This window comes from Felis catus, chromosome F2 (assembly GCF_018350175.1).
Source record: "Felis catus isolate Fca126 chromosome F2, F.catus_Fca126_mat1.0, whole genome shotgun sequence".
Taxonomy (NCBI): Eukaryota; Metazoa; Chordata; class Mammalia; order Carnivora; family Felidae; genus Felis; species Felis catus.
In genome coordinates, this window is record NC_058385.1 from 49,065,135 (window position 1) to 49,088,339 (window position 23,205).

At 41.8% G+C, this 23,205-nt stretch overlaps 2 protein-coding genes across 4 annotated transcripts in view; one reads left to right on the forward strand and one right to left on the reverse strand.

Annotated features, from left to right (window-relative positions):
• On the forward strand, window positions 1–11,510 carry CTHRC1 (collagen triple helix repeat containing 1). Its single transcript, XM_004000033.6, has 4 exons — window positions 1–337; window positions 4,722–4,943; window positions 7,721–7,937; window positions 10,978–11,510. Exons 1-4 carry the CDS (start codon window positions 185–187, stop codon window positions 11,118–11,120), a joined length of 735 nt encoding a protein of 244 aa, XP_004000082.2. The 5' UTR covers window positions 1–184; the 3' UTR covers window positions 11,121–11,510.
• Window positions 6,585–23,205, reverse strand: part of SLC25A32 (solute carrier family 25 member 32) — a 27,609-nt gene continuing 10,988 nt past the window's right edge. Inside the window, exon 7 of one of the 3 annotated variants that reach the window (XM_045049539.1) lies at window positions 6,585–6,715. In XM_045049539.1, coding sequence (XP_044905474.1) covers window positions 6,694–6,715 — 22 coding nt within the window. In that variant the 3' untranslated portion in view covers window positions 6,585–6,693. Of the gene's footprint in view, window positions 6,716–12,753; window positions 13,333–19,122; window positions 23,192–23,205 lie in introns of those variants that run through there. The other 2 variants (XM_019822981.2, XM_004000034.6) reach the window with 2 other exon arrangements.

The following is a 23,205-nucleotide window of genomic DNA, read 5'->3' on the forward strand; positions in this document are numbered from 1 at the left end:
GAGGGGCGGGAGGGAGAGGGAGTCGGAGGGAGGCGCGCGGGTGAAAGGGGCATTGATGCAGCCTGCGGCGGCCTGGGAGCACGGCGGGGCCAGACTCTGATCAGGTCCCGGATCCGCGTCTCCTCCTCCTTCTCCACCTCCTCCTCCTCCTCCTGCTCCGCGCCTCTCCGGGCCGCCGCGCGCCATGCACCCCCACGGCCCCGCCGCGGCCTCCCCGCAGCGGCTCCTCGGCCTCCTGCTGCTGTTGCTGCTGCAGCTGCGGACGCCGTCGAGCGCCTCCGAGACCCCCAAGGGGAAGCAAAAGGCGCTGCTCCGGCAGAGGGAGGTGGTGGACCTGGTGAGTGCGGCGGCGGGGACAGAGCCGCGGGCCGCACCGGGAGGACGTGCGTCCAGCTGTTGGGGGCGGGGTGGTCTGTACAGCTGTGTAGGTGGGTCGTGCGTGCGACTGGGTGTCCCGCTTTGTCTGCGTCCACGTGTAAGGTAGGACCTGCGCTAGGCGTGCGGTGAGGTCGTGGAACTCGCATGGGAGACCCAAATGGCAGGGCCATCGTGGAGCGGAGATGCGACGTGGGTCGGGTGGGACGCCCCAAAATACAGGGAGACGCCCAATAATTTCTGGCCTCTGAGGGCCCTCCACACCCCAGGAAGATGGAGAGGGTTAGGGCGGCAGTGAGAGCAGAAGGAGGAGCTTAGGTAGGTTGGAAGGTGGGCCTGGGAGCTGCCTGGGAGACCCTAGACTCGCTGATCCCTTGGGTGGGCCTGGCCCAGAGCCCTGTGACGTGTCCTGTGTTGGGGCTGGTGGCCACGTCTGCCTGCAGGAGAGAATAACAACCCTTACAAAGCATCCATCCAACTCTTTGTAACTTGAATACTATGAGTCATGTGGGTCATCTTCCTAGGAAGTATGGGCTGCAATTTACTTTGCTGGACGACCACAGCTCAGGACCGGAATGGTTCACAGGGATTAAGGCCAGAAGGGGAAAATGAAGGGACCCTGCACTAACCCTCCAAGGACCCATTTCATTGTTCTGTTTAGACAGACAGGTAGTCAGTTCTTCCAGATACCCTCAGTCCCCAGCCTGTGGCCACCAAGCTGGAGCATCACAGTGGAGCTAAGGGAGAAGACAGTTTCCAGGACAGCAAATAGCCCAAGTGCTTTCTGAAGGGCTAATCTATGGGAAGGTCTGTTTGCTTAAAGCTCTTTCCCTCCGAAAATCAACAAACCTAGCCCTGTGTCTAGAGCTGTCCTTTCACAAGCTACCATATTCCTTGGCACATAATAAACTTAAGTCCTTAAGCCAATCTTATTTGCAGACAAATACGGTTTACAGGCATTGCAGGGCATAAAGTGGGGGCATTGTTTTGATAAAACCGTTTTGAATTTGTTAAGTTGCCATTATAAGCTGAGCTAATAAACCAAACTCCCTGGCAGCTAGTTCTATGCCAGATTCAAAGGCTCTGGAAAAAAATTCCTGCCATTGCACACTGCACTTTTTGGTGATGTGCTATGTAATTTTGTTCCACAAAGCAGACAATGTGTTCAGGGCTACAGTTCTATTTTAAGTGTCTAAGTTGTTTAAAACTGTACCAAATGGTTGTGGCTCATCTGCAGTTTGCATTTATGAATTTGCAATTATGATACACAAAATACCCCTTTTCTCCATAAAGCTAGCAATTTTTTCTTTTCCTCCATGGATTTTCAGTACCTGCGGTTTCCCACAAATCTCGCCCTGCTTGGAAAAGCTTATTGTGCAGCCAAGCTCAGGTGCATCCTGTAGATTGGATTTGGTTTTGCTGGAGAAAAAAATGTTCATGTGGTCATTAAGAAGGTTTCAACAGATTCTATAAAGCAACTTCTTTGTACAGAATCTGTCAAAGCGTTCCTTTCAAGCTTCCAGCAAGCTCTGCCCCCTGGTGGCCATGGAGAGAAATAGGGGCTCTTTCTACCGACATTTCTAGAACCCCTGCCTAGTACTAAGCATGTGCTGGGATAGCATTTCATTTTATTTTATTTTTTTAACTTTTAAAAATTTATTTTTGAGAGAAAGTGAGAGAGAGAGACAGAGTGTGAGTGCGGGAGAGGCAGAGAGAGAGAGGGAGACACAGAATCAGAAGCGGGCTGCAGGCTCCAGGCTCTGAGCTGTAAGCACAGAGCCCCGTGCTGGGCTTGAACCCACCAACTGAGAGATCATGACCTGAGCTAAAGTTGGTCACTTAACCAACAGAGCCACCCAGGCGCCCCAAGGGTTAGCATTTTAAAGTGAGAAGACAGATGTAATACCTGTGGAACCAAATTCAATATAATTATGTGGTCACTGAAATGCAGATTATTTCTTTATTTTTTATTTTTTTCAGAGAGAGAGAGAGCACACGAGTGGAAGATGAGCAGAGAGAGAGAATCTTAAGCAAGCTCACTCAGTATGGTGTCCAACTTGGGGTTTGATCTTACCACAGTAAGATCATGACCTGAGCCAAAATCAAGAGTTGGATGCTTAATCAACTGAGCCATCCAGGGACCCCTGTTTTAGAATACTTTGTATTTTAGCATGTCTTCAAATACTTTTGAAATTTTATTAAATACTTTTCTTACTATTTCCTTGGCAATAAATAAATAGTGCTTTTTTTTCTTACATCAGGAAAATGGCAGTGGCCAAAGTCATGACATAAATCATTTATGAAAACATAGGGCACCTGGGTGGCTCAGTCGGTTGGGCATCCGACTTTGGCTCAGGTCATGATCTTGCGGTCCGTGGGTTCTAGCTGTGCTTTGGACTCTGTGCTGACAGCTCAGAGCCTGGAGCCTGCTTTGGATTCTGTGTCTCCCTCTCTCTCTGTTCCTCTCCCACTCATGCTCTGTCTCTCTCTGTCTCAGAAATAAACGCTAAAAAAAAAAAAAAAAAAAAAAAAATTAAAACAAAGATGAGGGGCCCCTGAGTGGCTCTGTCATTTGAGGATCTGACTTTTGATTTTGCCTCAGGTCATAATCCCAAGGTCATGGAATCCAGCCTCCCCTCCCCCCCATCAGCATGGAGCCTGCTTAAGATTCTCTCTCTCCTCTCTCTCTACCCCTCTGCCCTTCTCCCCTGCTCTCATGCACTCTCTCTCTCTCTCTCTCTCTCTCTCTCTCAAATAAATTGTAAAAAAACAAATATAAAGCTGGTGATGGGAAAAGAAATTGATTGGGAAACATTATATACATGAGGATCCTTCCTAGGTAATGTCATTACTGGATTTTATAATATGAAATAATTTATAATATGAAATCTAATCCCAGATGGCGAAATTGAAAGATAAGCTTTGAAGTTATTTTAATCTGTAAGGAATCTTGGGTTTTGTTGTTGTTGTTGTTGTTGTTCTCACTGGACAGGATCTTTATATAGAATGACAGTATAATTTACACACATAGGGGAATGTTAAAGTAAAAATTTAAGTGGATCGCATTTGGGGTTTGGAGGGCCCTAATAAGTGGACCAACTCAGGGATAGACATGGGAATTAGACGGAGATAAAATATCACCCTTACCGCTTATCCAGCTACATTGGTATGAGTGGCTTATGTGTGCTGGCTGGCAGGTTTGCTAATGTTACCTTTCCCAGCTCTAGACCCTGGCAAGGTCCACCCGAGGGAGTAGACATACTTGCCCAGTATCACTACCTCATATGGTGTTGGGGGAATAATAAGAATCCTTCCGGCTGACATCCACTGCTTACTGTGCCCCGCACTGCTCTAAGCACATTTTATATATTATCTCACTTCAATCTCATACGAACCCTACCAGGTAAGAATCTTTACTATTTTCTTCATTTTACAGGTAAGGAAACGGGCACTGAAATGTTGAGTCAGTTGCCTTATCTCACAGAGCTAATATGTGGTTGAGCCAGGATTAAAATCCAGAGAATCTGGTGCAAGAACTCATGCTCTTAACTTCTACCTGACACCGAGAAATAATCATAGCGCTTAAGAGGTTGGATGGATTCCTGCCACCCTCATGAAAACCAGCGGTCACCTGTAACCATGTCATTCACTCCTAAGAAGGAGTGAGGTTGGAGGCCAGATGTGTTACCCTAGTGACACTCCCTTCACATAAAAATAGAAGCAGGAGATGTGCGATCCATTTCAAAGGTTTCACCCGTTTAAGATAATTATTAACTAAGCTCTTTAAATAATTTTATCACTAGGAATATATCTTAGGGAGATAATTCAAAAATTGAAGAAAGCTCTATGTATGAAGATTTCCATTACAATAATATTAATGACAGACAAAATAGGAACAGCCTAAGTATCCCCAAATAATGCAATGGTTGCATAAAAATTTTTTAAAGTATCATTCTGAAATCCAAGTCCCTTTACAGCATATAGGGTCAGAAGAAAATGGCAGTGTATCCAATTATGTTCACGCTGAAATACAGCTATTTAAAAATCGTGTATACTTTTAATAGGCAGTAGAAAAAAGCAGGCAAATGAAAACATTGTGTCATCTTTGACTTGTGTGTGTGCATGCGTGCCTACAGTCTGTGCAATGAAAAGAACAGGAAAGAAATCTTAACATTTTAGAAATCACTTTAAAATCAGTTCTCTATAATAACTCATTTAGAACATGAACCAGTAGTATGAAGAGATTCTGCGCTCCAGGTGCTCAAAAATAAATGCAATTCTAATCAGAATGAGTCTTGGAATCGTAAGCGGTGAGAGTCTGTCCCTATTTCCTTTTTCTGCTCTAGTATAATGGAATGTGCTTACAAGGACCTGCAGGGGTGCCTGGGCGAGACGGAAGCCCTGGGGCCAATGGCATTCCTGGGACCCCTGGGATCCCCGGTCGGGATGGATTCAAAGGAGAAAAGGGAGAATGCCTGAGGGAAAGCTTTGAGGAGTCCTGGACACCTAACTACAAGCAGTGCTCGTGGAGTTCACTGAATTACGGCATTGATCTTGGCAAAATCGCGGTAAGTGAAGTCTGAATTATTTTAAAGTTGAAGCAAAACTTAAGAGTTTTCATAGTTGAGTGTGAATTTTGGATGAGATTTTATTTTATTTTTACTAGAAGGCTTTTTACAAAATTAAGGAGTAGGGACCCTGTATCTTTTAAGTTAGGATTAATGAAAAAAAAAAAAAGCTAACATTTCAAAGTTGATTTTATAAAGGTATTTCTAAGACAAATAAATCACCATGTTTTTTAGCCCGGATAATATCTAACATAACTTACTCTCCCCTTTTTATTTTTATTTTTTATTTATTTATTTTTTCAATATATGAAATTTATTGTCAAATTGGTTTCCATACAATACCCAGTGCTCATCCCAAAAGGTGCCCTCCTCAATACCCATCACCCACCCTCCCCTCCCTCCCACCCCCCTTCTACTCTCCCCTTTTTAAATGCAAACTAAAAAGGGAGAGTGTGAGTGTCTCTGTTGGATGGTAAGCAACCTTCCAGTCTTGTCCTAAAGTGAATTTAAATTTAAATTAGTGTAAGAAATTCTGCTGTGGCTCCAGGCCACGAAAGAGTGGGAAAAAATTTCCAAGAAACTACCCTGTGATAGGAATTATCTCGAAGTGGGAAGTCTATTGGTATTTGTCCTTATTCTGGGTAGCAGGTGTGGCTTAAAATTGCTAAGCTTACGGGAGGTGGAATGGACCAGAGATATACTACAGTGAGCATTTAAAGTTTGTCTGTGAGGGCACCTGGGTGGCTCAGTCGGTTAAGCGTCAGACTGGTTCAGGCCATGAACTCACAGTTCATGAGTTCGAGTCCTGCGTCGAGCTCTGTGTTGACAGCCTGCTTCAGATTCTGTGTTTCCCTTTCTCTCTGCTCCTCCCCAGCTTGCACTGTCTCCCTCTCTCAAAAATAAATAAACATTAACAAAATTTTTTTTTTTTAATTTGTGAGGCTCCTGGTGTCGCTCAGTCAGCTAAGCATCTGACTCTTGATTTCAGCTCAGGTCATGATCTCACAGTTTGTGAGCTTGGGCTCTGCACTGACAGCGTGGAGCCTGTTTGGGCTTCTCTCTCCCTGTCTTTCTGCCTCTCCTCTGCTCGCTCTCTCAATAAACAAATAAATACATACATACATACATAAACAAACAAACAAATGAACTTAAATTAAAAAAAAAATTGTCTGTAACGGTGAGGTGGGGGAAAAGTACTCAAAAGAGCCTGAGTGGCAAAGCATTTTGATTCACGATTCTAGTCACTTTAATTAGTGTTTGCTTCAAAAGCAACTGGCAAGACGATCGGGATGGCCCAGAGCTGAAGAAGCTTGGTGCTATTTCTAAGCCTCTTTCTTCTTTTGTTGCCCAGTGCCGTACCTGGTTCTGTATGTACAATATATTATTCCTTGATAGTAACCACTCCTACCATCAGCCAATGCAAATAGAAGAGATTTTACTTTCGGAACACTCTGAGATGCTCCTCGCCTCAGCCTTTTCACGTCTGCTGGATTGCAAACCGTTCGAGACTGTCTTGATTTGATTTGTGCATACTCGAAGTTCCAGACAGCTTCCATAGTTTTGGTGACTGTGGCCACTTGCACTTTCGTATGTGACTTCTTAGAAAGCATTTGGTTAAAATGCCGCCTGCTTCTTTACACATCTGATGGGGATGCACTGGTTACTTACAGTTCATCAAAAGTTGCTGAGTTCTACAGCTATCCGTGTGGACTCTACATATTTAATACGTTTTTAAGTTTCTTACGAGCAGTCAGAATGGGTTTGGGAGTTTTCTGCAAGTGAAAGATAGTAGACCGTGAGCCAGTGGAGAGACAAATTTTGCAAAGAATATGGACAGAGCTGGTCTAGAATATAAATTCCACGAGGGCAGAGATTCTGTTTCATTTACTGCTGTAACTGTAACATCCAGCATAAAGGGCTCAGGAGATATTTTTTGGAATGGAAAAAAAAAGTCAACATATAGATTGGTTTGGTTTAAAATACGGAAGACTAGCTGTTTTGAGTAAAACCAAAAGATACCTTCAATGACGTCAATAATTTTAAGAATGCTGTAATTTGATTTTCTGAGAGTACCTCATATCAGACTTTTATCTACCTTGCAGAGAACCTCTCTCCTTCTGTAAAAGTTAAGCTTTTTATTTTTATTTTATTTTATTAAAAAATTTTTTTTTTCAACATTTATTTATTTTTGGGACAGAGAAAGACAGAGCATGGAACAGGGGAGGGGCAGAGAGAGAGGGAGACACAGAATCGGAAACAGGCTCCAGGCTCTGAGCCATCAGCCCAGAGCCCGACGTGGGGCTCGAACTCACGGACTGCGAGATCGTGACCTGGCTGAAGTCGGACGCTTAACCAACTGCGCCACCCAGGCGCCCCAAAGTTAAGCTTTTTAAAATGTAATTTGAGGGGCACCTGGGTGGCTCAGTCAGTTAAGCGTCCAACTCTTGGTTTCGGCTCAGGTCATGATGTCACGGTTGTGTGGGTTTGAGCCCCACATGGGGCTCTGTGCTGGCAATGCAGAGCCTGCTTGGGATCCTCTCTCTCCCCCTCTGCAGGGGAGGGGCAGAGAGAGAGGGAGACACAGAATCCAAAACAGGCTCCAGGCTCTGAGCCGTCAGCACAGAGCCCGACATGGGACTCGAACTCACGAACTGTGAGATCGTGACCTGAGCCGAAGGGAGACGCTTAACCGACTGAGCCACCCAGGCACCCCTGAAAGCATAATTTTAATGAAAGTTGAAAACGCTAATAAAGCCTTATTTCTGTGTTTGTGACAGGAGTGTACATTTACAAAGATGCGCTCCAACAGTGCTTTACGAGTTTTGTTCAGCGGCTCACTTCGGTTAAAATGCCGAAGTGCGTGCTGTCAGCGTTGGTATTTCACGTTCAACGGAGCTGAATGTTCAGGACCTCTTCCCATTGAAGCCATAATTTATTTGGACCAAGGAAGCCCTGAACTCAATTCAACAATTAATATTCATCGCACTTCTTCTGGTATGTAGAATAGTGACTGCGTGATGTGCCTTACGTCTTTAGAGACCAAAACTGGTTTTGAATCCGCTGGTATGTTGGCTCACTAGCCTCTGAGAAGGAGACGTATAGCAGGTTTTCAGCACATGATTCTTCATCCTGGTTGCATTTCAGAATTCCCTGAAATGGATCTTTAAAAAAAAAAAAAAAAACATGCAGATGCCTGGGTGCCACCTCTGACCAACTGAGTCAGAATCTCTGTGGATCAGACTGTATTTTTTAAAAGATCCCCAAGGATGAAAATTACTGAGTTAGATGAAATGGCAAAACAGTCTCTAATGCCATAGAGCAGTGGTTTTCAACCATGGCTACGTATTCGGCTCAACTGGGGCACTTTAAAAAAATCCCTGTACCTGAGTACCACCCCTCCAGGGGGTCTGACTTAACGGGTATGGAGGCTGCTGAGGGAATGGATTGTAGAATCTCTTCCAGTTATTTTAATGCTCATGAGATCCACTAGCATAGACTGATAAGGAGATTACTTCTCTGCCTTGTCCTTTAAAAGGATGGATACGGTCTGCTGAACTTGCAAAAGAGAACATGGCCACATTGCATTCTCTGTTTCTGTGAAAGAATGACATTCATTTCAACCAGTGTTTGCTTAAACTGTAAGGGAAAAAACTTGGTTGGTTTGTTCTGTCTTAAGGCTCATTCACGAAAATTTGGACGATACCAAGAAATAGAACTGGGGGGCTGCCGATTAAAGCTATCACCCAGACGTACCACTATCGATATTTGGTTTCTTGAGTTGCAGTGAGATCGCACAGCATGACCGCCCATGCTGGGAGAATCACAAGATGTATATATCACCAGCTTCATTTCCCTGATTTCTTGCAAGGATTTCTCCTAATCTTGCACTTAAAAATGGTAGAGGGAAGAGAAGAGATCCCTCCACTGTAAACCAGAGGAAATTATATTTCAGCATGCTTTGGGGATTCAAGTCAGATACTGAACCCAGAAACCAGTATCTAACATTTCTTATTCCTAAGAAATTAAGGGCATCCCTTCCACATTCTTCCTCAAATCCCCGCCATATCTTTCAGATATAAAGAAGATATTTTAATCCCCTCTTTTTGCACATAGAGAGGGTCCAGGGAAATAAAATGTGTTACCCAGGACAGTAGAGTCAGTGTCCAGGAAAGCAGAAACCAGCTCCTTGCCTGCCCTCTTGTCTCCCCAACCCGCTCTTTGGTCCGGTTAAAAAGCTTCATCACTAAGTCCTTAGATACATGTGCTGGAAAGGATGATATGTTTTGCATCTTGAGAAGCAGTCTCTAAAATAAGAAAAATCTGGATATAAAATTAAAATTTGATTAGGAAGTGATATGTGTTAAATAGTCGTTGGAGTGAGTAACTTACTTTCTATTGTATTACCTTTAAGGTGTTTGAGCTAATATCTTGCTATGATATGGGCCCTCAGGCCCATGAACTGTGACCTATACGTGCATATGCCTTATAAATTATTTAATATAGCATTTCCCAACCATGTTGTGGAAACTCATTTGGTGTGATCCATTGGGTGGAATGTCAGAAGTAATTTGTTACTCATAACAGTTTCTGTGTTAAGGTTATGGAAGGTTACCCCTATAATAAAGTCACTTTCCCTCTCACACTGTTACTCTTTCTTGAGAGAAAGGAGACATACTTAGCACATTGAGGTTGACTGAAAGTCTTGGATATATCCATGGGAGTTTGAAAACATTTGAATGCTACTTTGTTACCTGGGTCTAGGAGGAAAATAGGTCTAGAACTCCCAATTCCAACATATTTTAGATGCTTAATAAATTGCAATAGTATATTATCATTGCAAAAATATTCATGCATTCAAAAAACATTTTGTTATATGTTAAAGACCATGAAATGACCCTTTGACTCCTCATGCAAGACTGATGCTAGACCCCAACTTGTCTTATTACATCATGCAGTGTGAGGTGAGCAAGCTTCTAGGCCGTGGATCTGCAGAACTTGGGAGAACACGAGTATTGTTTCTGGGCATTTTCACCAAGTGTGGCCCTAGGTTAAATGGAATTGTGGCCACACTGCTTAGTTCTCCCCGCTTTGAAAGGGGCCTGGATTCTGAGGGACTTACCTTAGATTCACTGATGTGTCCGCCAAAAGAAGGACATAGCTTCAGATCTACACTACTGAGGCTCAGTTGGATTGTACTAACCTACCAAATGGGAAATCTGACCAGTCGCATGATGGCATCCCTCCGCTACTCATATATCGGGACCCATTTTCTTAAAGAATCTGGCAACCTTTGGTGCCTTTTCCTCCTTACACAGACACATATCTTTTTGTCTGTTAAAATGACCTTGGGGATTTTTTTTTTTTTTAAATATAGAAGAACCATGGTAAGATGGAATGCAAGTTGTATATTAGCATGTGAAAGTCCAGAGACCCTGAGAAAATTTGTATATTTATAAAGCAGAAGAACACAGAGGAAAAACAAGGCTGCTTGTTTTTTCGCCGTGAGGAAATTCTATGAAAAATGGGATTCCCAGATTGGAGGACTGGTATAATTATTATGCTAGAATTTCTTTTAATGTTTTAAAAGTCCTTTCTTCTCCGTGAATGCCATCAAGTGTATAGGTAAGTGTTGGAAAAGACTTCCTTTAAAAAAGACCTGCATATCAAATAAAACTCTTGGCTTTCAAAAGTGTAGGCTTCCTTTGTTTAGTCAAATAAATTCCTTTTTTTGTTTTCAGTCACCTAAACAGTAACTTTCAGGAACTAAACAGACTCTGCTTTTATGGTCAAAACCTGTAAGAAAACTATCTGTTAAGCTTATATCATCGAATGGATAGGAATACATCTCTTAAAAATATTTACTTGGTAAGAAAAAGAGAACTCATCTTCATGAAGTCCTGATTAAGTGTTAGAATTTTTAATTCATCGTACATTGAATAGATACGTTATCCAGCTTGCTAAAGCAATAAAATTTAGATGAAGATTTTTGCTTTTCGTTCTAAAGAAAGATGTACCTTTCATCTCTGTTCTGCAGTGGAAGGACTTTGTGAAGGAATTGGTGCCGGACTAGTGGATGTTGCTATCTGGGTTGGGACTTGTTCGGATTACCCGAAAGGAGATGCCTCTACTGGATGGAATTCAGTGTCTCGCATTATTATTGAAGAACTACCAAAATAGATTCTTTAATTTTCATTCCCTACCTCTTTTTTATTAAACCTTTGAAGGGTTCATTTTAGTGGCGTTTTATATAATGTTTAATGTATACATCTGAATAAAAAACAAAGCTAAATGTGTTTACAGACCAAAGTGTGATTTCACACTGTTTGAAAATCCAGTATTATTCATTTTCCTTCATTCAAAACTGGTTTCAGGATTTCGTAGTTGATTAGAATACTTTCTTCGTATTCCCCATTCCCTGAACCCGTAATTTGGGACGTCATCGCGGTCTTGAACTTTTCCTGTTGTCTTAGGATAGCACCTTTTAAAACATAAGGCTACCAGTTTTTGTATAAGTTGTAAATGTTCAGAACTGTTTTATATCTGTGAAATAAAACTTGTTTCAGACTATTTTAATATCTTTAACCTAATTGCTACTAAAGTTAGAGTCCTTCGTACTTTATATCTGAAAAGTTGGGTTCAATTAGTAATCATATATATATATTAAATTTTAGTACATGTACTGCTTCATATTTTGAGGCATATAAAGGAAAGGGGGGGGTATTTGTGTGTCAGGAAATACATTAACAAGCACTTTAGGAATTTTATCTCTAACAAAGAATAAAAAGATGTGAATTCTGCCCTCCCAACTGCTTACTTCCAATTGATAGGGAGGATAAAATATATACACAATTAACATTAAATCAAAGATCAATATGTTGATTGTCATAAAAGTTGTTGAAGGGGTTGGCATAATTCAAAGGATGTTGTATTACCTGTGGCTGAGGTCATCAGAAAGAATTCATGATGACGGAAGTACAGGTATCAGACTGATAAAATTAAGTGAATCCTGGTTCACTAAAGTACTTTATCTTAAATAAGGCTATAAAACAATAACAACAGGGGCACCTGGACGGCTCAGTTGGTTAACCACTCGACTTTTGATTTGGGCTCAGGTCATGATCTCATGGTTGTGAGATCGAGCCCTGAGTTGGGCTCCACACTGAGCATGGAGCCTGCTTAAGATTTTCTGCCCCTCCCTCGCCTATGTGTGCACGCAAGTGCTCTCTCTGTCTCTCTTAAAAACAAAAACCAAAAAAACAAAACAAACAAAAAACAATAACAAAGTCTCCTAGTTTTTGGCCTGCAAACAATGACCTAGAAATGATGACCAGTCTATTAACACATTCCATTTCCTACTAAAAGGAACTAAGGCTACTTGAAGAAATGGGTGATTTCAGCTCTGGGGCAGGAAATGTGCAGTATGAGTTTGGAACATCTTGGCATAGTGGAAAACAAGGCAACTATGAAAGATAACTGAAAAGGAGCCAAGAGCCAACTTGAATTGGTTCCCACTGGCAAAGATAATACAATTTAAGGATCAGTAAAGATAATAATGGCAATGGTTTGGGGCGCCTGGGTGGCTCAGTCGATTGAACGTCCGACTTCGGCTCAGGTCATGATCTCATGGTTCATGAGCTCGAGCCCCGCGTTGGGGTCTGTACGGACAACCTGGAGCCTGGAGCCTGCTTCGGATTCTGTGTCTCCCTCTCTGTCTCTGCCCCTCCCCAGCTTGCACTCTGTCTCTCCCTCTCTCAAAAATAAATAAACATTAAAAAAAGGTTTTTTTTTTAAATAAAAAAAAAGGCAATAGTTTGCAACACATCAAATGTGTTTTAATGCAGGAGTTCATAATGAGATGAACATAAAATTCATTGGTCAACTTGGAGGATGCCAGGAAACCAACTTGTCACTGTGAAAATTGGTAAATAGGAAAAAACCAAGCATTTATTCTGCTTTCTCTATATGAACTGTATTTCTGGGTAACCAAACTGTTGATGAAGGGACATTTCCCCTTATAGAAGTGTGTGTGTGTTTTATAGTATTGTATAGGGTGTATTGGCATAGGTAACAAATGAAGAGTGATAGAATTAGAATATCAAATTTTCAACCCCTCATGTATTAAGAGATCTGGCAACGATCATCAATGACTGATGACATTCCAAAAAGTGAGGCACTAGACTATGTATCTCTTAATGAAAATACGTAACACCACTCAAGAAGTAGTTTTGTCAAGAAACAATCAAACTTGGATTGATTTAGTCTCCAGATATAGCCGTTAGATTTTAGGAAATACAAGGGATAGAAGAACATGCTAATTGACATGACAGAATCATAGCAAATCTAGACTATGGGAAACTTGAAAGACAACTTGGTTTCTTCAACAAATAAGCTGCAAGAAAAGAGAAAGAAAAAACATGTATTAAAAGAGATTTATTGTCATCTCAATCCATTTCGATGTTTTTACTTTATTTGGTGCTTGAGGTAGTTGAAGACATTTGAACACTAACTGGATATTTGATATCAAATAATTACATATTTTTTAGGTGTGATAAAGGTATTGTGGCTATTTTTTGACTTTTTAAAAAAATGTTTATTCATTTTTGAGAGAAAGAGCATGAGTGGTGGAGGGGCAGAGAGGGGGGCAGAACAGAAGATCTGAAGCAGGCTCTGCACTGACAGCAGAGAACCTAATGTGGGTCTTGAACTCACGAACCTGAGCTGAGATAGGACACCCAACCGATTAAGCCACCCAGGCGCCCCTTTAAATTCTTTCTTTCTTTTATTTTTAAGTAATTTCTATGCCCAAGGTGGGGCTCGAACTCACAACGCTGAGATCAAGAGTCCCATGCTCCACTGACTGAGCCCACCAGGTGCCCCATATTGTGGTTATTTTTAAATAGTGCTTATCTTTTAAAGATAATAATACTGGAATATTTAAGGTAAAGTGATATGATGTCTGGAATTTGCTTCAGAATAATCCGGAAAGGAAAAGAGGGTGAGAAGGAATCTCGATAAAATAATGTTGAAGACAGAAGTTAACCAAGATGGGTAAAAATTTTGAGAAATGGGACAGGGATTAAGGACATTTTGGGTGGGGACAAGAACATTAGTTCAGACGTCTTTGAATTGGCAAAGATTGTGAAGATATTTATGTCCCGTGTGAATGCTTATCAAAGGATGTCCATTGCAGAGGAGGCTCTTAATACTGAGACAGACAAAATAACACACTGTCGATGCCAGCTTCTTTCCCCAGCCACTCCAGTGCTGGTTCAATGGACCCACGAACAAAGAAGCCATGGTGGCAAAGATGGAGGCTATGTCCAACAACACAGAATCTTAAAGGCTAGTCTGATGGAGTACCTGGGTGGTTTAGTCGGTTGAGCGTCTGACTCCTGATTTCGGCTCAGGTCGTGATCTCAAGGTCGTGGGATCGGACCCCTCGCCAGCCTCCATGTTGGGCTCCATGTTTCTCGAGGAGCCTGTTAAGGATTCTCTTTCCCTCTCTCTCTGCCCCTTCCCCACACTCTCACGCACTTGAGCACTCTCTCTCCCTCTCTCTTTCTAAAAAAAAAAAAAAAAAAAAAAAAAAAATGCTGGACTGGCTAGTGTTACTGCTGAGTAGAGACTAGCATTGAGTATGTAACACTGGCACCATTCCCTGAGGGGACAAGTCAGCCACTTAGTGGACCTCTTCTACCCTGGAGGGGAGAGATTCATTCTCATGGAAATAGACATATATTCAGGATATAGATTGCTCTCTGTGCCCATGATACCATTCATGGACTCACAGAATGCCTTAACCACTCTCATGACATTCTACCCAGCACTGCTTCAGATCCAGAAACCGCATTTTACAACAGAGAAGTGCAACAATCGGGCTCACCCCATGGAATTAACTGGCATTACCACAGCTCATACATTAGACTATCAGGCTAGTCTAAATGAAAGGTGAAATGGCTGACTGAGGACTCATCATGGTACCAGTTGGCAGACAATATCCTAAAAGGATGGGGTTCTGTCTTACAAGTTGCAGTACATGCTTGGGCCAGAAATTACGTGCTGTTCTCTCTCCTGTAGCCAGAATGCAAGCAGTCGAAATGAGAATGGCTTCTCTCACTATTATACCTAATAACTCATTTGCAGATTTTTTGCTTCCCTTGCTGACAATGTTGAACTCTGCCGGTTTGGAGATCTTATTCTCCCTGCGGGGAATTCCAGCCGGGACACAACAATAGTTCCACTGAATTGGAAGATGAGACTGTACTAGTTTTCTGTTGGCTGCACAACTCATGTAGTAGATTGAAACAACACAAATTTATCTGTCTCATGGTTTCTGTGGGTCAAGGGTCGAGGTACAGATTAGTTGAGTCCTCTGCTCACAGTGTCACGAGGTTGAAATGAAAGTGTTGGCTCAGTCATCTCATCTGAGGCTCAGGATCCTCTTCTCAGCTATGTGATTGTTAGCAGAATCTGATTCCCTGCAGTTGTGTTGTTAAGAAAACCTTGTTTTCTTGCTGTCAGCTGAGGACTCCTTTCATCTCCTAAAGGTCCCTCCCAGGTGCTGGATATGTGGCCCCTCCTCTTACAACATGGCTGTTTTTCTTCCAGACCAGCAAGAGAGTGCTTCTGCTTTTAAGGGTTGCCTATTAGGTAGGTTGGACCCACCCAGGATAATCTCCTTTTGGATTACAGCTAACTGATTACAGACCCTAATTACACTTACAAAATTCCTTTTGCCATATAACATAGTCATGGGAGTTTATATCCAGATATATTTACAGGTCCCAAAGATACATAAGCAGAAATAGGTTGTTTACCTCAGGGGGCAGGGATCATGGAGTCCGTGTTAGAAGCCTACGTAGACACAGACTGCCACCTGACCATTTTGCACTCTTTAGACCACTGAACCAACAGGCGAAAAACAGGTTAATCTATTGACTTTACTGATGGCTCCCAATTACCAAGGGAAATTGCTGCTTTGGTGGAAGCAAGGACTATGTTTGGAACGCAGGAGACTTTCCCAGGTTCTCCTCCATGCCCAAGATTAATGGAAAGCTACAGGAACCAAAAAAGTCAGAGTGATTGAGGACCCAGACCTTTTGGGAAGGAGGATTTGGATCTACTTCACCAGGTAAAGAACCCAGAGCTGTGAGCTCTGGCTGTGGTCAAGGAAAATGTGGAATGGGTAGTTAAAGGCAGAAGCTATAGATCTCAACTATGACCTTGTGAACAATGACAGAAACCAAGACTGTGGTAGCTTTGGATATTTTCTTTTTGTCCTATGCATGTTTATTTATATGGGCTAATCCTTTTCTCCCTTTCTCTCCTTCCCATTTTTATTTTATATAAAAGTTGGTGGAGGTCAACTTTACAATGTAATCTTCAGTTAAGAAAATCTTCAGTGGGACCATGACTGAATTTGAGGAGGAATTAATATATCCAGCAATGGCTTCACTGACTGTTGTGCTTTGTGTTTTCTCATTTGGGGGAAGAGCAAGCACTTCACCTATCAGGATAGCTCTATCATGCTAGGCTAAGTTAGTTGCTTTGTTGTTGGGCAGGAATTAGATTGTGTGTAAAAGGGTGCAAATGGAAGCCAAATACTCAAAAGGGTCAATTAAGCTACTTATCCATTTATTGCTTCGGAGCTCTAAATTCATTCTTCAGTACCTACTCTGTGACAATGAACTGGACTCTCTTTCTCCTTTAGAATGAGCCTATCAATGGGGCACCTGGGTGCTCAGTCAGTTGAACATCCAACCCTTCATTTCAGCTCAGGTTGTGATCCCAGGGTTGTGGGATCGAGTCCTATGTTGGGCTCTGCGCGGAGTGTGGAGCCAGGTTGGGAATCTCTCTCCCTCCCTCCCTCTCTCTCTCTCTCTTTCTCTCTCCCTCTCCCCTGCTTGCACTCTCAAAAAAGAAAAAGAAAAAAAAAAAAAAGAATGACCCCGTTAAGTAGAGCATACTGGAGGAACATCACGGAAGAAAGAAGCTGGTCTTTCTGGTATCAGAGTGCTGCCATTTGCATTTTCTTGCTCGTGTCAGTAGGGTGTGTGCCTATCTGGTGGTGCCTTGCTCCAGTTGCATATCCAGAATGCAGTCCTTTACCTTGCAGCCCCAGCCCAAGAGGCCTAATTATCTTGCTGCAGTTGAGAGGGTCACCACATAGTCCTGGCTTCTGCTGTGGCAGCGCCCGACTCCCCGGTGCGCCCATCCGTAAGTCTTGGCTTGCTTGCCCCTACAGAGTTGTTCCTGTAGCCTTTCCAATGTGAACAAAGTCTGCCCTGGTTTTGCACGTGCAAAAATGTCCCAACTCCCTTGACAACCTGCTCACTAGCCTTGGCTTGCTTGTGTCCTCGGGGATCATTTCCTGTTTGTCAGGTAATTCTAAACCAGCTCAGGCCCAGGAAACCCAGCAGAGTTTCTCACCATCCAGTGCTTTGCAAGCGCACCTTCTTCAAGAAGTCTGAATGTCAGAGGGGACCCTCTTCCAAGCTTGTCCCTCCTTGGCTACTCTCAGCCTTCGGGTACTGTTTAGAATTCCCATAATGCATTTACTTAATCTTCTCCTGGTTAAATTTGCTGTCTGTTCTGTCTCCGGGTTGGACTTAGACTTGACAGGTGTGACTTACCTGGCTGGAGTTGGGGACAAGGAAGGGAGCATGAGTGGTGCTTTCTCTCTCTCCTCTTGGGGGACAAGCTGCTCAGAGAGAGCATGACTTCAGCCCCATTTCTCCTTGCTGTGTTGTCCAAGGACAGGCTGTAAGAGGGCCTCGGTTCAGTGCTGTCTGTGGTTGGACAGGTATATCTATATGGCTCTGAGGCTTGGTTTAAGGGAGGCCTCTTTCCCACAGACACAGAAGTCTCATTCTCTAATTTCAGCCTTACTACTACTAAGGATAATATTTCATGCTCCGCTTACCTTGTATATTTATGAATTAGTTTAAAACCTGGGTGGGAAAAAGGTTAATGTGAATCACTTTAACAAAAGCATCTTGTTGCTTTTTTGACATGCCGAGTGTGAATTAGTTTTATTATTTTCTAGCCTTGAATAGAACAAGCCTAACATCACAATTAACATATAGTGAAACTCAATGTAAACACAAAATCTTGTAATACCTGATGTCAGAAAATATACTGGGGACAACTTTCAAATCATCCATCTTTTGTACAGTTGGGCCTTCTACCGTAAGCAGATTTTATCTAAGTCTCCCGGTCAGTCTTCCTCTTTTATGCTTTTCACAGTGAGTTGAATACTTTTTTTATAAATATTAAGTAACAATGTTTTCTACTAAAGGTATAAACATTTTCAAGAACCTATACAACATATGGAAGGATCACAAAGTGCTTTTTCCTAAAGGTGACATCAATTTCCATAGAAACAAGATTTCAACATCATGATAGCTGATGGGCAAATGACCTATAGACTTCAGGGACTGGATCACAGATTCTGTGTCATCAGGGAAGTTTTCAGTTGCAGTGAGTAACAGACCTGAGAGTGGCTTAAAAAATAAAGGAAATGTATTGGTTCACCCAATGGGAAACTATAGAGGTACATGTAGCTAGGGGTCGGAACTGATCTAGAATCTCCTGTAACATGACTTAAGACCTAGTTTCTTTTCTTTCAATTTTTATTGTCCTCTCTTCGGTGTTGACTCCATTTTGGACAAACTTCCTTTCCCCAACTCATGATCTTAAATTGGCTTTGAGGAAGGCTGTGAATTACACAAATCCTAATTTGTGAAACAGCAGAGAGAGAATCTTTGTCACTCTACACAGAAAAAAAAAAATAGCTTTTAAGAGTGACTCTGACTGGACCAGTTTAGGTAATTGTGTCAATTCCAAACATTCATTATGAACAGAGATTGCACATTCAGATTGGCTTTGCTAATCAGGGCCATCTTCTGGGGCAGGTGAGGCCAATTCCGTCTAAATCTCAAAGGTGAGAACGGAGGGAGTGGGGAGGTTCTGACAAGAAATTCCAGCTACTAGTCTCAGAAGGAAGAAAAACAGATGCCAAGCAGCCAATAAGAGGTATTCATGACAGGTATTTTCACAGTCTGTTTCTTATTCACTCATTTGAAAAGAAATGCAAGACTCAACCCAAAGTAACCCAAAACCTCACATATTTTCTGCATGTTAAATAACACATTTTTACAAAAGACAAAGGTTAAATAAATCATTTCACGGTATTTTATTTCTGTAAGCAATTTTATAATCACCAAAGAGGCCTTGCTATTGAAGGGGTAATTACACTCTACCTGGAGGATTTTACATTCGGTAATGTGTCCACATTCAAAAGACAAACCTTGCTCTGGTGCCTCATGAACTCGAACATATTTTTTAGTCGGTACCCTTTTTCTAGTATGGTGTTTAAAAAACATGACTTTCTAAAATTGCCATATTACAAAAGCACATAAGGAAACATAATATAACCTTTTCACAAGGCATGGCACCCAACACAATCTTGGGTTCACATTCTACCATATGTTCGTTCTCTGATGCAGAGCTCCGACAAGTTTTGTTTTGGCCCGTATCTTAATCTTCAAGCATTCTTACAATCATGTTCTGGCTTTCCCTTGGCCAACCTCCCCCCACCTGCACCCCTTCCTAGACTCCCAGCACTTTCTTTCAAGCTAAAGTTCTCTACCTTTCCTTTATCTGCTGAAATCCAAGAGCGAGCCTAGAGTGAAATGGATACTTGCAATTTGCCCCACCCTGATTAGCTGCTTGCAATCTGTCTTCAGCCTCTACAATTTGAATCTGCTGAAAGTTATCAGTGACACTAATCTTCAACCTACTAGAATATTTATGCCGTTGATAACCCCTTCCCTCAGAGTTTGCTCCTCCTATCTGATTGGTCTTCTTCTGTCACCCCTAAGATGTAGCCGGGTCTCTCTGTTCTGAGACTCACTTCTCTTTTATCCATCACATAAAACCCAAACACATTTAGCAAGACTCCGAAAGTTCTCATGTTCTGGTCCCAATCTTTCAGCTGTCTCTTCCATTTCTTCCTTTTATTACCACATTGACAACACACTGCTCAAGAGAGGTCACCTATGCTTTCTTTTTTCCCTCGTGGTTCCCTTTGAAATCTCTACCTTCAAGGCCAAGCTTCAAGTTTGCCCTTCCATGAAGCCTGCTCTAGTCTCCCCCACCCCCAAGCTATAAACTACCTCCAACTCCCATCAACCAGGTCCACGCTACCCACCAGGTCTTGACTAGGTATTTGTGAAAGCTTCCTAACTAGTTAGTTAGTAACCCTGTTTCTTGTCTGTCTCCTAATCGTTTCTTTAAAAAAATTTTTTTTAATGTTTATTTTTGAGAGAGAGAGAGAGAGAGAGAGAGAGAGAGAGACAGAATCTGAAGCAGGATCTGAGCTGTCAGCACAGAGCCTGACGCGGGGCTCGAACCCATGAGCTGTGAGATCATGACCTGAGCTGAAGTCGGACGCTCAACTGACTGAGCCACCCAGGCGCCCTTCCTAATTGTTTCTTCATACAGTCACTAGAATGATCTCCCCACAATCTAAACCCCTGACCATGGGCTAGAAGATCTGGCCTATGCTAATGTTTTTTGGCACAGTCACTGCTAAACACTTTACATGGATTAATCCATTTAATCTGATCAATAATCCTATGAGCTACATACTTTTAATAGCCTCATTTGTAGATGCTGTTGACCCACCAAATTCCTTTTACAGGGTTGGTGCACCCATATCCCAGCTGTTAACAGCTGTCCCCTCCCCTTCACCTTATTTTGGAGGATTGCTCTCGACTGAGGAAAGGGACCTAGCCTTCCCTCTTCTGCCTCATGTAAGAACATAATAGCCCAGGCTCTCACCTCAGGGCAGGACAACCTCTGTGGTCCAACACATAGTGCATTGTCCCATACGGTCAGGGTGATGATAAACTTCTTCCTCATCTTCTAGAGTCTCTTAAGAGCACTCCCTCAATAAATCACTAGCCCAAGCATCCTCATATCCTCCTTATCCACAAAGTAACAAATCAAATCACCATTTTACATATGAGAAAACTTGAGACAGAGAGGTGAACTATTGGCCTGAGGCCAAACAGCAAAGGGGAAAGCTGAAATTTGAAGCCAATCCTGCATTTCTTTTCCACCACACAGTATGGGCCACCCTAACCTCACTCCTTCCCTCTAGCCAAATTAATTCCTGCCTCAGGGCCTTTGTATTTCCTATTTTCTCTGCCTAGAAGACTGTGTTTCCTCTGTCCCATAGTGGTTTGCTTTCCTCACTTCTTTCAAAATGTTTCAAACACTACCCCTTCAAAAGAGATCTTTCCTTACTCTAACCATCCTAAGATAGCAACACTACTCCCAACTGTTTTAGTTCTATTTATAGCATTTAATAACTGAAACTGTACTATGCATATATTTGTTTTCTGTCACTCACACTAAAATGAAAATTCCCTGAGGGCAGGAATGTTGTCTGGGTTATTCCCTGCTGTGTCTTCAGTGCTTGGTAACATACCTGGCACAGAGCAAGAACTCAGTTACGATTTGTTGTTGAATGAGTTCTCTTTTCTCAGAACCCTTAGAGGGCCTTGTAGAAATCTTCTTGCCCGTTCATCTAGGGTTGGAGTTATTTAACACTTATTTATTTATTCTGCAAACTTATATGCTCTTAGAAGACAGAAATTATGTTTTATTAATTTGGGGGTAAACAAGAAGCATTCGAATAATGGCACTACCTCTAAAATTCCAAACAGCAACTGCAGCCAGTATTTTGTATAGGGACTAACGTCAGGAATTCAGATGAATTATGGTAGTAAACCCAGAAGGATGAAAAAATACATCACATTTAATTTATAAAGTATTTCTGTGCATGTTACAAGAGATTATAGTAAATACAATTACTTACTGTTCCACATTTTTAGAACAATGCCATTTTCAAAATATAAAAAATAGACCTATCTTCAAAGAACCATTTAAATATGGCTTTGAAAACCACAATATTTTATTTACAACTAGATGGAAGTGCAACAGCATTCACAGAAGTTTATGATAAATAAAAATATTATTCTGGCATCCTTTGGGGACAGGCTTTTATAGATATTTATAATGACTCATAAAAGTTAAATCAATAATGGCCATTAGTGTAATCTGTATTTAAACCTGAACATGAGCAACTAATCTAGACTAATTGTTTATTTGGGATCTGGACCCATACATCTCATAGTTGAAATAAGAAGTTAAAGTTTCCCATTTCCACACAGTTTCTCAACATACAGATCCCAATCATTCCAGTATGTGTGTGAGGTGATCTATTAGTGATTTATAGCCAATTAGTGACTTATAGCCAAATATTCTAAATAAGGGCAGACACAGCTGCATCTGAGTTCAGATTTTGTTAAGTTTAAGAAACACCAAGTACCAACGTCAAAAAATATAATAACTGGATCCACAATTACATTTTAAACTATGGAAGAGCCCCCAGGGAAAAAATTAATGACAGAATGACAACAAATATATTTTTCAAATGAAGAGAAGTATATACGTCTCAAATTTCCCTAGTTAGCACATTCCAACTGAATTTAAACTAACGCACATTTACGGTGGTGGTGTTTTTTTTCCCCCTCACCAAAATTTCTCAATTCAAAAATGGTCTGGGTTTAAGCAACAATTTTTCCAGCAAATCCTTAAAGTTTAATTTACTCTTGAAACAACGACAATTCTTTTCAGAAGCCATTTTCTTGCTATTGCACACAGATTGATTTTAAAGCCGATCCAGGCAAATGAGTTCACAAAAAGAAGCACATTCATCTAATCCATTTAGCAAATGCTGTGATCGGCTTCTACTTGAACACTAAAATAGAGAAATCTGTGAAATTCTCCACTTGACGTCAGTTTTACTGTCATGTTGATGGGAGCCATTTCTGGCAGAGGTAGCCAAGTCCCAAACATATGGGGAAGGCAAAGAGCAAAACAACACTGCAAAGTCTTAGCAGTTCTTTGATTTCTAATGATTATACACCAATTTCCATTATGAACCATGTTGCTGTGCAGCATTCTTCTGAGGTTTATACCTCAAACACAAAGGAGCAACTGCTGCGTTAAGCAGATGAATTGAGATGATCTTCTTCTAGCTTACTTTTTTTTCCTCTCTGAGGTCAAGTAGAAAATGTGAGACATTTTCATATACCACAAAAGTAATACAGCAGGCTGGGGTCACTCTAATCAAATTGGGGGCAATTCCTTTGTAAAATCCACCGATGCCTTCTTTCCTTTAAAAGGAAAC